Source organism: Hippoglossus stenolepis, chromosome 13 (assembly GCF_022539355.2).
Source record: "Hippoglossus stenolepis isolate QCI-W04-F060 chromosome 13, HSTE1.2, whole genome shotgun sequence".
Taxonomy (NCBI): Eukaryota; Metazoa; Chordata; class Actinopteri; order Pleuronectiformes; family Pleuronectidae; genus Hippoglossus; species Hippoglossus stenolepis.
In genome coordinates this window covers 11310275-11327785 of record NC_061495.1, presented here as the reverse complement: position 1 = coordinate 11327785, position 17511 = coordinate 11310275, and the positions used below count along the sequence as shown (strand labels likewise).

Genomic DNA, 17511 nt, shown 5'->3' with positions numbered 1-17511 from the left:
ATAATCATGGTACAATCACATAGCTCCAGCTGAACACTGGTTAACTTCAAACAAATGGTTAATGGTGAATCCTGCTGTTTGGGTGGGTGTGTGTATTGTACCGTATGGTGGAATGTCGCCCGCCACGTGTGATGCCGTTCCCCGTGATGGGAGACGGCAGCGTGCTGCTTCCATGAAGGTCTTCTATTGAGCGGCTCCAGGGCTTCGACTTGTCTATCGTAGCTTCCGGGTTATTCTCCAGACAGTCTCCATCAAACCTGTCAGAGCAAAGACATGAATATGATACAGAACATGGTATTTTATTGAAGACAGCATTTTTTACAAAGTATCCCTTCAGTTATCTTATGAGACATAAAAAAAATTACTTTATTTGAACCATGACAGTAACAGTAAAAACATTGATGCCAAACAAACGCAGTTTGGCTAACATCAGTATCACTGACACATGCTAGCAAAAGGCCTTTCCATGCCAGTCTTAAGAGCACCTTTAACCAGTGGCCCATCTAAGCTGAACAATGTGTGGGTAGCAGTGGCAACCTATGACCACTATAGTCTGTATATAAGTCCTCCACAAAAATGAAAGCCAAAGAATGATGGTTGTCACCTAGTGGTTGGCTGCAGTAAAGGTTATAAATAGTACATGTACCCTTAATAAAAAAATCAAAGTACACATCAAGTATTTTTTTCTCAAAGATGGTTTGTGTTGCGCAAGATGGCGGCAATCGTATCTGGGATATTTGGGCTTTATTTCTGGATAGCGGGAGGAAGTGGCGACCTGTCGATGAAATTTAAACACATATTCTGTGTGTGTGTGTGTTTACAATGGCTCATGTTAAGTTGTGCTTGGCAGAAACTTTGGAAAGAGCTGCTAGTTTCAGTTTTTATATGACCCGAACACACTTAGAGCTAACCATTCACAGTTTCCAGTGGACAGACCATAATAACACATAGTGAGGTGGGGGAGTGGGGGAGTTTTAAATTTAACACTGTGGCTCTTTGGCCCTGTGCACAGATTTTGTGACTGACTAATAATCACGCAGTCAACCCATGAATAGTTTGCCTATGGTTGCTATAATAGACAGCGCCAATGTGTCAGCAACGGGCCCCGGGTGACTCAGTGTTTCTGACAACCGGGCGGCAGCAGCAGTGGCGGTGGTCGTTGTCGTGGTGGTGCCAGCGCAGTGTGGTGATGCATCAGCGGCTGTGCAGAATAGCAGCATTGTGTTGGCTGTCTGCCCTGCATATACACAAACACGGTAAAGAGAGAAAAAGCTGGTAGTGACTTACGTGACAGCATACTGTGCGAAAGAAAGATACTCCACCAGCACGTCCAGCCCTTTGTTCTCTTCATTTAGGAATTCTCTCACCCACCTGAGGAGAGGATGAAAACAAGGTTAACTCAAAAGGTTGATCAGCAGACATACTCTTGGAAAATCAAAGGATTAGTTTTTGGTTAGATCTTCATAGTCAAGGGTTTTTGTGTTAAGTTTTTATTGGTAAAATCAGAGAAAATACAACTCATTCTCCAACTCTGGAAAAAAGCTGGGGCGTCTACAATTCCGCTTAAAGACACAAGAAGTACTTTTCTTCACCCTCTCTCTCCATCTTTACCAAGAAGAAATGTAATGATGCATTCATCTGACTTCAAAGCTTCCTTCCTTCCAAACATATCACACATGCATGTGATCGCAAAAGAATCAACACACACACACACACACACACACACACACACACACACACACACACACACACACACACACACACACACACACACACACACACACACACACACACACACACACACACACACACACACACACACACACACACACACTCTGATAGACAAGTCTCCAGAATGATCAAAAGCCTGTTCCCACCTTCCTTACAGACACTGGAGTGGGCCACCCATTCAGCACACGTCTCATTCTGCATAGAACAGCTGAGTTTTTCACAGGACAGCTCCCTGCTACCTTTGGCAACTTTTCTGTTCTCCTTCCAACGTCATGAGCGACGTGAGCTGAATCACTGAACATCTTTATTTAATCGCATCCTATTAGAGCGCCGTGTCTTTTGCTGTTTTCTTTTATTGAAGCTTCGCCAGGCCTGATTGCTCGGTGATTAAGAGAAATTTGCAGGGCATAAACATAATGACACACAGGCTGGCTTTTGAGTGGCACTGCACTGATGAAGATGTAGGACTAAGCTGCTTTAAAAATCCACTAGCTGCTTCTTTATTAGGGTCCCCCGTGGCGTAACTGCATGGGAGCGAGTGAGACTAACGAGAGCGTCCAGGCTAGCGGTGCCTGGTAGGGCCCCATGTGTTTTCAAAGGGCTTGGGGGTGTGGCCTGCTTCAGACCACATGGTAATCATTACCACGGAGGACACTAAGTAACAATCCTCCCATTCACCACATGTTGTTGGCCACTGAGCAACATGTGAGGAGCAGACAGGGAGCTGGGATTGTCCCTGTGCACACTGCAAGTACGGGGACAATCTGCTTATTATACACAGCTTACATGACAAATACGTTTCTCTGTTCCACCTCAGAAAAGAAGCAGATTCATTCCCTGTCTGAGCGGGGGGACATCTTGCCTTCTCGCCACCCGCCAACCCCCCTCCCATCCTCTCAATCTCTCTCCCCATCGCTCTGCCATCATGGTAATGCCTCATTGCCTAATCTAGATTAGGTCGATTAATAAAGTAATCTAGTTATCAACAAAAAGAGTTAATCCAAACAGCGCCTGGACTGCTGGGCCAGATGGGTGTCGTCTCCGGTTCGCCGGTCTGGAGTTTATTTTGGTTCGAGGAGCAGAATCCGATCGGTGTGTAAACAGCGCGGAGGCGTGTGAGAGACGGTGTTGTCAGAAACATGAGACCATCAGAGAATTTCTGCGAGAGTGAAACGGATGAATCGGAGTTAAGTAATATGTGAGGGGGAGGACAAAGAGAAAAACAGAGGGATTAAGAGACGTAGTTTAGATAACACGTGTGTGTGTGTGTGTATTTGAGATCTTGTGATGGTTGTGTAACTAGTATCTCTGCCTCTGTGCTGTCACAACAGTCTGTAGCCAGCAGATGCCCTCAAAGTTTCTTCTACTTCCTGTCCTCGACACAGGGTCTACAGGGTCTTTTGTGGTTGCTTTCCGACGAGCAATGAAATCCCGACATTTTCCAAAGGAGCTGTATGCGAGCACGCAGATGTGCAAATCAGTTGCTCTGGACATGTTGCAGAACATTTCCTGCCAGACATTTTGGACGTTTTCCTGTTGTTGTGAAAGCGTCTGACCCAGACAATCTCCTGCTGCGTTCTTCATATTTGAAAGACAAACTCCAGATAATGTCTGTATCCAGTTTTCTGGGTTTCATGTCTGAAAAATAATGTTTCCTGTGGTCGCCAACCTCCAACATCCCTCTCAGCTGTTGGCTCTCATCCTCATCCTGACTAATGAATGCTGACGTATCATTAGTACACTCAGTATCCCATTTATCAATTTCTAAAAATTGGCCCAGTTCCCCTTCAATGCTACCGTTTTGCTTTCTTTGTCTAATACCACATTGGTTAAGAACCATAACATCTATTTTCATTGATTTCACTTATGTCGGGTATATTCTCTGTTACTGAAACTGTGAGACGTATTGTGACCAGTGTTTACTTTGTGTACTGCTTATATTTATTTGACCATCACATTAAATACAAATCTGATTCTAATTCATTTAGGACTTGCCTTGATAAATGATCCTACAGATCCCAGAATGCATTAGGCCTTATTAATAATGCTGAGCGTCTATCAGGGGCCTCTAATCGAACAAACAGGTCTTGTGATCTGGAGCGAGACAAAACAGTGAAGCCTTGTATCTCACTAACTCTCACTGAGATATTGATCTTTCATTGAGGCTGACGGAGCTGCACTGGATCAGTATCAGCTGTGACAGGTCTGAGCTTGTTATCCTGGCATACCTGGAATTACAGGAGAAAACTGAATACGGTTTTTATCTGTTGCATAATCATTTAGCAGCATCTCCTATAATACCCCTACAGGAACAGGATGGCGGACTGAAACGCCGATGTATCGAGTTGTGCAGAAAGAAAAACGTGTTTTCCTTCCTCCATAGGCTGTTCATGTGTCAGCCGCACCGAACAAGCAATCGATTCATCTATCCTCCATCGCCACATGGCTTTTCTGTGTAATATTAGGACGGAGCAGAGAGATGAATGGGGGATGGTGGTGGCGGTTATAGCGTCAGCGTCTGTGTCTCCGGGTGTCTGGAATGCCAGACTTTTTCTCCCCCCTAATTCTAATATAACCAGGTCCAGGACATTTAGCGCTGCACAAGCTTCACACAATCCTGCCGTGACTCACCCTATATGATTGGTCCGTAATGAAATTTCCAGTTCTCTCAGGACTTGGGTGGACTCCTGAACCCTCCGTCTGAATTTCTGGGGAAGGGAAGACAGGGGCAAGTTAATATTTCATCACATCACAAGGATTGTAAAGTCGGTGAGTGGTAGCACAGGGATGTTTTGGCTGGAGAGGACTTTTAAAGGTCGGACAAACAGACACAGTGACATTTATATTTGAAAACAGAAAAGAGAAGCGCTGATTATAAACAAGAAGCCGAGACCAGGTTGTTCTCATCAGTTACTATTCAACAGGCTGAAAGAGAAGCTGAGTGACTGGAAACTGTGAATATATAAATAGTTCCTGTTATCTTGTTTGCTCATGTTGGTTCCGTAATCCTTCCTGGTAGCAGAGTGATAAAATCAAGTCACCTAATTGGTTACCTCTAAGACCCTACCAGGACACCAGGCGGACACACATACACACATTCTTGTTCCCGTTACTGTGGATACGGTGACTAGAAAGAGGTGTGGGAGAGACGTGCATGAGGGTTTGGAGCTGCTAGCAGATGAAACAGAAAGCGAAGTGAAGAGAGAGGAGCGTGAGCGCGTTTCGCTTTTGATTCCATCCTCTGACAGGAGGTGATCTGCAGAAACCAAAAACAAAGGGCCCTTCAGGCTGTTACACAACCGCAGGGACAAAAGAGGCAGAGAAAATGACCGGTGGTGATCGAGCACCAGCGGCCTCAGTGCGCCGGGGAGTGAAATCCCAGATGAGAGGGTGTGTGAGACTGTTGCATCAGAGGAGAGAAGAAAAGTCAAATTCAGCTTTTAATGTGTCGCTGTCTTCTGAAGTTCCAACAGTTCCTCACATCACAAAGGGATTTTTTAAATATTTTGTTTAGGGATTTCTGTGCTGCTTAAAAAAATAAAAAGAACACAAAGCCAAGCAATCCCTCTTCGCCTGGTACAGTTTTATTATGACAGGAAGAAAGAAAAATCCGGTTTGGTTTCAGCAACTCTGTTCAGTGTGAAACTGGAAAAGTCCCGGCCCAACCAAACAGCCTCACTGCTGCAGCAGCAAACGAATAAATGAATAAATTAAATGATTTGTTGTTTAGCATAAAACGGATGGTCACCATTTTCATATTAAATTCATTATTTCTCAGGCAGAAACAACACAACATTTTCTATTTCCAGCTTCTCAAATGTCAGAGTTTGCTTCTTTACCGCAGTTTTTTAGAATCATTATAAACATGAGGTCACTATAAACTTGAGAGGAGAAGAGAGGAGAAGAGATCCAGGGTTAGAGGGAGGGCCGGGTCACTTTCCATGATGTGTTTGTATCAGGGAGGAAACAGAACTCAGCCCAGTGTTAACCTATTATTAACATGCACGGAGAAGAGAGCTGTTCCCATAGCTGGGGTCTCTCTCTCTCCCTCTCTCTCTGTGTAGTCTGTGTCTTTGGGCTTGGGCGGTGTGTGTTTGGCACATGAGGAGATGAGAAACAGAGTGTTTTTATTAGGGAGGAGTCCTTTGTGTGTCTTTGTGGAAAGCAGAGCATATTTAGGAATACTGCGCAAGCTCCCAGAGGCACCCCTGCCCCCCCCTTCAACTTCGTCTTCTTCTTCTTCTCCCACCGAACACACTACACTCCACACTTTAAGTACTACCAGCTGCATCACCGAGAGACGAGCCGACAGAGGGAACGGGAGAGAGACAGAGAGGGGAGACAGAGAGGGGAGACAGAGAGGGAGAAGTGAAAGGAAGCAAGTGAGAGCAGGGAGACGGGACATATAACCGGTGCTGGGGGAGGGAAAAACAGGGAGAAAATTTGGGGGAGTGCGAGCTCAGGAGGGGTCATCCTGGAAACAAATCAATGGCTGATACATTCTTGGGGACTAGTTGGACCGGAGCTCTTCCTCCTTGGCTGCCTATTGGCTGGGAGCAGCCCAGAGGAATGCACCGGAGCCTGCCTATGGAAAGCAGAGGCAATGACCTCCAGCTCTCTCACAGTGGCACAATTGTTTGAGTTTGAAGAAAAGGGGGATGGAGCAGGAATGAGGGAAGAAGCCCATAACTCTTTCTTTTCCTCCGTGCTCTCTTGTGCCGTTTTTTTGTCTCTCTCTCTCTCTCTCTCCTGCATTCTGTCCATCTCTTTCTCCCCCTCTAACCATCGTTCAGCCTCCTCCCTCCCTCCCTCCCTCCCTCTTGCCCTTCTCACTTTACTCATTCAACTCCTGCGTCTGTGTCTGCTTGGAGGTTTTTGAACAGGCTGATTTCCCAAAATCCCACGTGTCTCGGCCGATGAGACTAAACATAAACAGCCGATAAAACGAGATGACAAATGAACAAAGTGAGGTTTGGGGAAGTCTCTCAAAGGTTGTCTAATCCAGAATGGTTGTATAGAGACCCAGTTAGTCATGTAGCCCCGGATGAGTTTAAACAAGAAAAGAGAAGGATGCAAAACAAACAGACACTTGTGGCTGTCTGCTGTGGATGAGGTCATTCAGCCATGATGCTGTTTACACCCAGAGAGGTTTAACCAAGGTCAAAAAAAGGAAAAGAGCTCGACGTTTTGGAAAATACTTTCTTGCTGAAAGTTCAAGTAGAAGATCAATACCACTCTCTCTGTCAGTTAAACACGAATGTTTAGCAGTAAGTGTGAGGGGGGGGCAGTTCACCTGGTTCTGACCTGGGGTGAACTCCTAGCACCTCTAAAGCTTGTCGATTTGGTTTTCTTCGGGAGCCATGTAATTTACAAGAAGGGCCACTCAGGGAGCGCACATACATTCAAGGCTAAAAGTCCCAATTGGCCATGTTTAAGAAAAAAATCCTGGATACGCCTGTTAATCCACATCCGCTCTGAAATGATCCGTCTTCCTCGGGTCCTGCCCAACCCCTCCACAAAATTCTATGGAAATCTGTTTAGTAGTTTTTGCTTTATCGTGCAAACTAAGAAATAAAGACACAGATGAAAACAAAACCTCCTTGGTGGAGGTAATGGTGGCATCAATCAACTCTCTGCAAACATGGACCACTTAGAAACCACACAAAACCGACTTACAGTAGAACAATGGCCACTGACTATTTTAACTTTGAGCAGTTAGGTGGTGTGCCTTGCTCAAAAGCACTACAGAAGGAGGAAGTGACGAGAAACACATATACTACTATATACTACTTAATCCTTTTTCACAGCCAGATTCATACCAGCTGTCAACAGGCCTTCATGTCTATCACCTTGAGACTGGTACAGACTATCACGCTTTGACCTCATGTTGTGTCGACTTTGTCTCCGTTAACCTGCGTCACTCCCGCTTTATCAGATCTACTTGTGCGTGTTATCTTTCACATTATGATTCAGAAACCACAAGCATGCAGCAGCATTGTGAGCCAGTGGTTCTGAACCTGAAGGCCCTTCCACGAAAACGTATGATGCATCTGAAATTATTTTAAAATGTATGTTTCACTATATGATCACAAAATTGAGCAGCCAGTCATTTGGACATTAAAAGGTTCAGTGTGTAAGATTTAGGTGAAAGATATTTATTCCCAGAAATTGAATATAAAATAATCCTGGTGATGTTTTCTTTACCCTATAGAATTAACCCATTTTATATTTAAATACTTTATATTTACATCGGGAGCGGGTCGTCTATACGGAGGCTGCCATGTTTTTTTACAGTTGTCCAAACCATTACATTTAGCTAGTTATCCAACTTAGCTTTTAGCTATTTTAGTGATTTATCCATTAATTTTAGCTATTTTACTCATTATCCCTTACATTGAGTTAGTTATTCAACTTAGCTTTTAGCAATTTCACTAATTTAGTCCATTACTTTTTAGCTGTTTTACTCATTTATAACATCACCTTTAATTTTAGATATTTCAATCGCTTATCAACTATAGTTAGCAAGCTTTTATCAATTTATCCATTACCTTTAGTTAGTCATTTGCTATCTTTTAGCCAACCATATTACCGTTACAGTTCCTACTTTTTTTAACCCGTTATCTGTATAAAACTAAATTAATGAAGCTACACTTAACAATACCTCTGGCAAAACCTTAACTCTTTTATAAAAATGAGGCAGAAAGATGTAACTCAGTGTGTACATGTGCCTATCTGTTCCCATTTTGCCACAGTCATCTCTCTTCATGCCATTCCAGCTGAAATTTGAATTCCAGTCAGTGCAAAACTGAATTATTCAGTAATTTGTTGTTATTCTGGCAGAGGCTGTTGGTTAATTTGTTTATCATAGAGACTGGTGTCCCAGCACTCCCCACACGACTCTATCACTCAAGCCAAAAAGACTGAAATTTGGCAAAGCCCGAGAGCTGGCTGATACTTGGCTTCGTGGAGCCCCTCCTCTTACTCTCCTCTGCAGCCCACCAAGGAAACACACTGAACGGGCTGCTGCCAGGACATAAGACTATTTCTATCGTGTAGCTGCTCGATACCTTTGGTGAGCTCCTGCCACGCTGCGAGGTCATGTCGATGCCCGAAGTCTGACTGTCTGCATCACTATTATTCTCCTCTGCCTTCAAGGAACTACACTGCTTTCTCCTCTTCCTCTAAGCATGGTGTCGGGCCTAATAACTCTTCAGCCGGACAGTACTTTCTCAGACCTGGGCGTGCCAGATAAACAACTGTCTCCTTTTCCTCACTAAACCACACGGCCGCCTGTTTAGTAACTAAAGTTCCCAAGTCGTCTCCTGCAGGAACCCTGTGTGCAATCTTTCCTCAGCTGCAGGGATATCCTGAACAAGAGATAGAGGGTCGAAGGGGAAGGAAAGAAGCTGCAGCTGCGGAACAGCCAGGCCAGGGGAAAAGGACAGAGCGTTTGAAAGAGGGCATTCACCTTTCTTGTGACTGCTGGGTCTAGATAACTCCTCAGCTTCTGCAGGTACGTGTGAGGCGGGTTTTTCACCTGGAATCGCTCCTGTGAAAAAGAGGAAAACAAGAGTGAGGTGGGCAGACAGCTGAGTGAGAAAACAGAGCAGAAACACTCAAAGAGAGGAAGTTAAACACAGAGAGGAAGTTAACATTTTAAAAAACACATTTGAACATTCCAGAATTTTCATTTGAATGACGCTTTGATATTTGACAGTTCTGTGGGACTGTGTGACACACACACACACACACACACACACACACACACACACTTGTATGATGTAATAAGAAGAATCCCGCTGTCACAGGTCTGAGCACATCTCCTGTTCACAGGAAACTGTTGTTGACACTAAAGCCGTCAGATTAAAACGGAACAGGCTCTGAGTGAATTACACCCTTGAGTTATCCTTCAACTGATGGGATCCCCAGATTATGTTCAACTTTAAGAGGCCGAATGAAAATAACAACAATGACTCCAGTGCTAAGAAGCCGCTTTACTGGGAGATAAACCTTTTATATAAAGGTCACGTGTGTGGTTGACTTCAGGTGTCAAGAAACGGTACCGGTTTGCTTTTCTTGGAGATTTCAAATTCACTTTGGGGCCAGTCGAGGATAATTTACACATCGCACTTTAAGACAACTTGTGTGGGGACAACTGTGCTGACACAGCATGTTTTACCTGTTAGAAAAGAGGGTTTGACACATGACAACAGTAGGAATTTCTATTCTATCATCCTTTTTTTTCTATCTGCAAAAATATTCAAAGTTAAACGATTCTTCTTCAACAGTTGTGTTTAGCTGCCAAACAGGTGGATGACAGCAGGAAGGTGATGAACTGTGCAGATCACTGGCCACAGTCTGATAAACACTGAGCAAGGAGACTGCGACAGTTGAGGTCATCCAGCCGGCAGAATATATCACACACTGATCGTTCTGATAATTATTGTCATTAGTTTAATGAGCACAAAAAAAGCAGAATCTGCATCAGGGATTGTGTGAGTACATGTCCCGTGTTCAGCCAGGAACAGGTTTTAGGTCAAATCCCTCACGTTATTGTGCTCTAAATATAAATACAACAGATTAGTGCTGGATTTGGATCAGTGTGTTGAGCGGGAAACCGTATTTAGAGCAGGCTGAGCGCTACGCAACAGTGGCATGAATGGTGAGTGATTTACCCCACAATGCTGCATCAGAACAGAGAGAGAAAACGTCAAGAAATTCATTCTTCACACAGTAAGGAAAAGAGCAGCACCATTTCCTTACTTTGTCGACCAGCCAGGACAGATGTCTGACTTCAAGATGAAGACTTTCAAGGGAAAGTCGACTTCTAGACTGTTTCTCTATCTGACATACAACAGAATCTGATGTTCAGAGCATACACACATTTCCATGAATCTCCGATGAAGAGCTGTAACAAAAGTGTGCTCTTACACCAGAATGGTAGGAAGTCACACATGCATCAGTCAGCTCGTGGAGGTCTGTGCATCCACAAACTCAGCAGCTGCATGGTTTTCTGAGTCAATTCGGTAAAGGGACTATATTTATAGAGCTTTCCAAGTCTTATCAACCACTCAAAGTGTTCGTTCTTTTCACACGCACGCACGCACACACGTTTGTGTGCGACCCTGTCTACTGTCTGAACCACAGCCGCCCAATAGTGGAGGTGGGTCATCTAGCCTGCAACAAAAAACAACCCACTCAATGCCAGTTCACAAACAATATATTTATTGTAAGTGTGGTTTTCGTTCTAGAGCAAGTTCCTAACAGTTTTCCACCAGAGCAAGTTGGTGTTTGGTGGATTACATTTTATTTTCCTGTTTTTCTCACTAATTTGAAATGCCCCGTTTCCCTCCGGTTCATGTGGTTCAGCAGTCACAGACCACTTTTTCCCCCCCATGCCAGTAATAACCTTCAGTAAATCGTGGGCAGATTTAACCCCAAACTGAGCAGAGGCACCGACCAACGAGGCACAAGCGCAGCGACAAGGACAACGATCCCTGACTGGCTTCCCACTCAACACGTCTTCACAAAAGAGACTCAAGCCAGAAGGAACTGGGAACTGGGAATCGAAACCTTTATATCCGCAGTGGTGGCTGCTATTCATGTGCACAAGTATCTTCATTCACTTTCATCAAAATTACACAAACTCCACTGCACCCAAGCATGCATACGGTTTCAATAGCCATGTATTTAACCAGTATACATGAGTTTCCATCAATACCCCATTGAAATGAATTGAGTGCGAATTAATGTGGTGGTGGCCACACTCAGATATACTTTGCACTAGCATGAAATTCAATACCACAATCCCACGAATTACAGCAAATAAATGAACAGAGAACTAATCTCAAATCTCAAACCGAGATGAAATTCAATTATAAGCTTAATGTCTTTTCCTCTGTGTATAAAACATTGAATCAAATGCTCCTGGCTCTGCTGCGTTATCGGCAACATCACATTTCTCCCGGCTCCAGAGCGACTATCTCACGAAAAACAGGAAGGACAACAGCGGTGTCAGGAAAGAGAGCTGCCCGTCACGGACACAGCTGATGGACAGCTCGGCCCCGTTTGAGAGTTTCATTTGCTCCAGAACTACGATAAAAAGAAATCTGGCAGACGCTTAGTGCTGCTGAATACACCCTGTTGCATGCAAAGAAATGCACGGAATGGAAACAGGCTGTAAATACATGAAGCAGGAGAGCGTGTATCATAAAGAACACATGTCTGGCTTTTAGGAGCTCATATAAACTGGTTCCAACATGCTCTCTGTGGTGGTTTTGTCTGGGAGAGCTGGTCTGTGCTTAATTTGAGGAGGTGAGGTACAAATCCCCCCCTCTGCACCTGACGAGAGCAGACTCGAGAGGGGAGATCACAAATCGGAAGAAAGTGGTTTTGGGTGCATTCAACTGAGCTATAAGAGCCACTTCTATAGGAACTGTGTTGTCGGTTGCAAAGAGTCAACAGTCAGAGTCAAGAGTCAAGAGTCAACTCCGTCTCCTTTACTCCGGATTTCTTCCACATCAACAGCATTTTTCCGTCCTTCATAAAGCCTCAAAATGTAATATTTAAAACTTTGCAGGGGGATGCACCTGTCATCTCCGCCTCCCTCCATCCCTGTTGCCATGGTTACATAAGGCGATTCACTGTAGCTGTGACACAGAAAACACTTTACTCCCTGAGCTGCCTGCGCTGTCATGGGTATAAGCTTGTTGGGAGAACAAGGGGGAGGTGCAGACGTCGGAGGACTTGTTCAGTAATGTTATTTAATGTTTGACTGTTAAAATAATTGTATTGTACAATGATATAAGCTCCACACCTACAGTAGATACCCGTCATTGTAGACATAGATAACACTGATTTGATGACTCTATAGTGTATTGGCTTTTCCTTCTCTTTTACCCAAAGTGAGCATCTCAAGACGCCACGCTGCCTGTCAGTAAAATCACCACGCTGTGTTTAGGTGTCAACCGCTTCACTTACAATAAAGAGTAAACCAACTATTTTCACTTCAGGTCTGAGAGAGGAACACAAGAGCCCTCTCTTAACTGAAAGAGGATGTCTGTCTGCTGGTCAGCGGCCGCGTGGGCTCCCTCTGGCACCGTTCCCTTCGGGGTCAGCGGCCATCAATACAGTTTTAGTGGGTGGTGGTCTTGATCTCGTCTCCGTTTTTCCTTTTCTTTTTTCTCCTCTGCTCAGGGATGCAGAAAAACTCCATGGCACGGAGGTTGCGAGCTGAGTGTTGCACTCAGACCACAGCTCAGTGCACAACATGCACCCTCTGTTATTTCCTCAACGCTGCACTGACGCCGGTAACAGGCCCAGGTTTTTTTAACTGATGTGTGCTCCCCGCTGTGCCACTTAACCCACTTGACCAGGGAAGTCAGGGCAGGGTGTAAAGGCCAAGACAGGCTTACAGGATAAAGGCAGGGCAATGGAGCGTGGCTGCTGTCGTCACGACACCCAGCCGAGCATCTCCAGGATTAGATCTACAGTAGACAGTTGAAATGCACAGTACATGCACGTGGCATCACTTTTTCTTTACTTTGCTGAAATGCAAAGGTCGATTGATGACTGTACAGCTTAATGCATCTCAATGGTAATTATGCAGCCACAGTGCATGAAGTAAACAGATGAGACTGATGCCCACCTGATCGCAGATGAGTTCCCACTTCTTCTCGTTGTCATACTGCCGCAACAGTCGTGCTTTGTCTGGAGGAAGATTCATCGAATTCTGAAAAAGAGAAAAAGGTCAGAGTTAATTGGATGCAGGTAATGAAATATCATCAGTCACATGAGTCGAGTAATAACTGAAAACACACACACACACCAACTCAAACAATGAAGCTCCTTCACAGGAGGTAAAGGGATTCATGATCTCCACATGGAAGATATAAACGTTGTTACAGAGAGAGAAAAGAGAGATCTTATCTTTCGCCATCCTGCTTACAAACCAATTACAGACTCTATGCCATGTCACCAGGAACCTCTGAAACAATGGGTGACGGTGCTGCACTTGATCTGAATAATCCCTCCACTTGATCTTTATAAAGGGTTTAGATTACAGAAGTTAAAGAAGAGGCTAAATGTAGTTTGGTGGCATTTCAAGAAAGAAAGGTCACAATGGGGTTTCTTCCTCATGGGAGCAGAAAGGTACAAACCAAATTTTATGCAAAAAGTAAATTTAAAAAAAAAGGGGTCCACATAACCTACAGCATGTCATTATCCTTGAGTGGGCTAATTAAGGACATTTTCTTAATAGTGGAGAAGAGGAACCAAAAGGAAACATAAGGAGAAAACTAGGGGAATAACATTTAACAAAAGTCCCTGGTTTGAAACAAACAGTGTTGACATGTGGTAAAAGAGATGCTTAAAACAACTTTATTTCCTATTAAAAACTGTGAAATTACAAGTGAGTGGCCAGCAGAAAAAAAATAATAATAAAATAGATAACGGACAAAGTTTTATTTTGTACTGGCTAAATAGAAATTTGAATCACTTCACAGAAATCTGCTATTTTTAGTTTGCTTGTCAGGAGGATCACCCAAAAAATAACTGAACAGATTTCTGTGAAACTTGGAGGAACGGGACATGGACCAGGAAAGAAGCCATTTAATTTTGGCATGGAACCGCACAAAAACATCAGAACCAGCATTTTTTTCTTTTCACTTTCTTTAACATTGCAAGAGAACATTAACATTTTAACCAATTTCCCAGGGAATCACTCACTGATCTAGATGTAAACACTAAGGCACATTCAGGGGATCGGTGAGAAATTGGCAGCAGATCTAAATATAATTCTGGATCAAGCAGATTTAAATGGGGTTTCATTAGGGGACTGTTGGGCCTTGGTGGAGCTACGCACTCTACTGATTGACATTGTAGTATGATTAAGACATTGAGACTGACATTAATTATAGAGTCAATTCAAGCAATGACAGACTAGAAGTTAAACTACAACAGTCACTGAACATGCTCACGAAGCGGCTCCGCTGCAGACATGGGAAACCTTGAGGCCTCTTTCTCAGAGCACCTTGGAAACTGTTGTTAAGGAGAAGCCAAAACAAATCTTCATTTGCTTCCCCGGACTAGATTTTTTTTCCTGTCAAACCAGGTTAAAACATCATCCTGGAAACCAGTTACCAACTCTTTGGAAACAGAAAAGCCACTAATGAGAAAGATCCCAAAATATCTGCCATGTGAAAAGCTGCAGACAAGTACTGCAAAGAAAATTACAATGAACCGAGAAGCTGCTGCTTTACACTGAAGAACTTTTTGTCTCTTTTCCTTTCCTTTGTTATCCCGATTGCAAAACGTCAAATATTCCCCTTAAGTGTTGTTCAGGACATATCTCTCTACTAGTTAACACTCCATATCTGAAACTACTCCCCTGATGCCCCAAAAAAAACTGTTACACAACTCCCTTCTTTATCCTGCTGTCCTTTATCCACATCTGCTTCATGTTGGAACACCTCTGCAGTCGTCTAGAAAGTTGGCTCTTTCAGTAACAACTGTGATTCACCACGCCCTCGTGCGTATTAAAAAAGCTCGGGACAATTAACCTTGCACTTAATCGCACCACCTACATAAAGTACATGGTGCAAATTTGGCCACAAAGAAAATGTTACCCAGCTTGAGATTTGTTTAGACGCCCCAGGGCAAATCCATCTTACATGAAACTAAAAAGCTGCATCAAGAGTGTTTCGTGTGCAACTTTCAGTCTTAAAAGATGTGACAAATGGTATTGTGAGAATATTTTCCACTGGTAAGGGAAAAACAGGGGGAAACATGGCTATTATGCAGCGCTCAGCTTGGGGCTCTCCCCCCACTGCTCGCCTGATGGGCTGGATCATCTATCAGAGTGTGTGTTCAGTGCTCGGCCTCCACTTTTTTTTTTTGTCTCCGCTGGATTTTCCAGCAGAGCTCACAGGGGGGGGGGGAGCGAGAGGAAGATGGATGAGGAATATCCCTGGTTGGAACCTGGTTTGGTGAGCGGGACACTGATTGAGTGGTTTGATCCCCAACTTACTCCAGAGCTTTTCATTTTGTATAAGATATTATGGAAAATCATCCATTTCAATATTATAAGTGCATTGGTAAGAGAAAAATCAATGTGGAGAGAGATGCTGAGGAGGCAGAGGGACGGGAGGGCAGATCCAGGATATTTTTATTTTCACTTTGAGAACGTTGATTTCTCAGAAAATAACTCGTGGATCTTGATGAATCAGCAGTGTTTAAGAGACTGGAATGTATGAGTGTGTGTAATTTGGTGCAGATCCAAACAAAAATGGATCTAGTGAATTTAAATGTGTCATGAGGGTTATGTGTTCCACTGAGAGCAGTTGTTTCATTGTCTCCATTATGTTTCTGTCCTTCACATAATTAAAACTGGCGGATAAACAGATATTGATGAGGCTCAATTGATTTACTTCACAGGAGCCAATAAGCCTGCAAAGTGAAATCCTAATAGAAGAGTATATATATATATATAAATAAATAAATAAGAGTACAATTTGTCTTCGGTGTGTTTATCTTTAGATGCATCAAAATCAATGTGAAGCACAAAACGTGGGTTTTATTTGGTCTAATCCCAGGTTGTAGCCCTTCCACTCCTCTCTACAAGAGTGGGCAGGAAATTGCATCAGTATTCAGTATTCGACGCTACACGCCGGGCTGATTGCTGCTATGCTGACTGCAGGGAATTGGGAGTCAGGAGGGATCATATTGACTCAGTTTGGCGGCTCACCAGATGAGCGGCGTTTATACCCACTTCCCTAAACACATTAAAATACAATTTGATACCCGAGCAGACCTTCAAATGAAATGAAAGGAAGCAACCGGCGGTTTCGCTATTTTACACAGAGAAGTGTGAAAGGATTTCACAGCAACAACCAAAAAAAAAAAAAAAGAGTAAATGATATAAGTTATGTCTAGATTATAGGTTTGGATATAAATAGGCTGGTGTGATGACGTGGGTGCTCGATATAGGTGCTGAGCTCCTGCAGCGTTGTTGGGTGACTGGGTGGTTTTCAGAGACGCTGCGGCTGCACTGAGCTTTGGGATTCCTGCTTGGTGACGCTCCAACTAAAGCAAAGAACCACTTCTACCAGCCTTCATTTCATCCCAGTGCTAATGAGCGGTGACAGGTACTCAGCTCTCTGGGGTCAGGTTACCCCGCATCTAAACCCGCACGATTTGGGCCTGTGTGTGTCTGCGTGCATCTGTGTTATTAATGGGGAACTGTTGCGGAGGGTGCGGCGGCTTTTCGCCAACACGTGACGGCAGACCACCCTCACAGATCCACCCATGTCTAAATTTGACTCATTAGTAAATCCCACCGTAATTAAAGTGTAGCTCCAACAAAGTAAGGAGGATTATAACACGTCCAGCAATGCCCAACCACTGGGTCTGAGAAATGAGAAAAAACAATCTGATAAACCGGTGACAGATGTTCTGACATTGAATATGTGTAGATCTACACTTTGAGCAACCTCCTGTAAAAACAAGCAACATGATAACTCAGCTGTCTGCCATCCTCCTATCAGCTGCGTGGAGGGTTTGCAACCTAAAGATAAAACGGGCGAATGCAAAGTGTGTGACGGAGTGTTTCATGGAGAAGAATCTCTATTACAAGCTTCAAATTGTCATTAACAAATTAACTTGAAGAAGTTTCTTGCATGAGAATAATGGATGTGAACCAGCAACGAACATCAAGAGACGAAAGCGTGAGGGAGAATCACACATTAAGGGAGGGGGATTCAGGAAATGGCCGTGCTGGATCCT

The 17511-nt window shown here is 43.8% G+C and overlaps 1 protein-coding gene across 14 annotated transcripts in view; it reads right to left on the bottom strand.

Moving 5' to 3' along the window:
• Nucleotides 1–17511, bottom strand: part of fmnl2a (formin-like 2a) — a 53183-nt gene that overhangs the window by 21702 nt on the left and 13970 nt on the right. For all 14 annotated transcript variants that reach the window (XM_047342751.1, XM_047342744.1, XM_047342742.1 and 11 more), the window contains exons 2-6: nucleotides 13379–13462; nucleotides 9200–9280; nucleotides 4363–4439; nucleotides 1288–1371; nucleotides 102–257 (exon numbers count right to left, since the gene is read on the bottom strand). In XM_047342751.1, the coding sequence (XP_047198707.1) occupies nucleotides 102–257; nucleotides 1288–1371; nucleotides 4363–4439; nucleotides 9200–9280; nucleotides 13379–13462 (482 nt within the window). The remainder of the gene's footprint in view (nucleotides 1–101; nucleotides 258–1287; nucleotides 1372–4362; nucleotides 4440–9199; nucleotides 9281–13378; nucleotides 13463–17511) is intronic.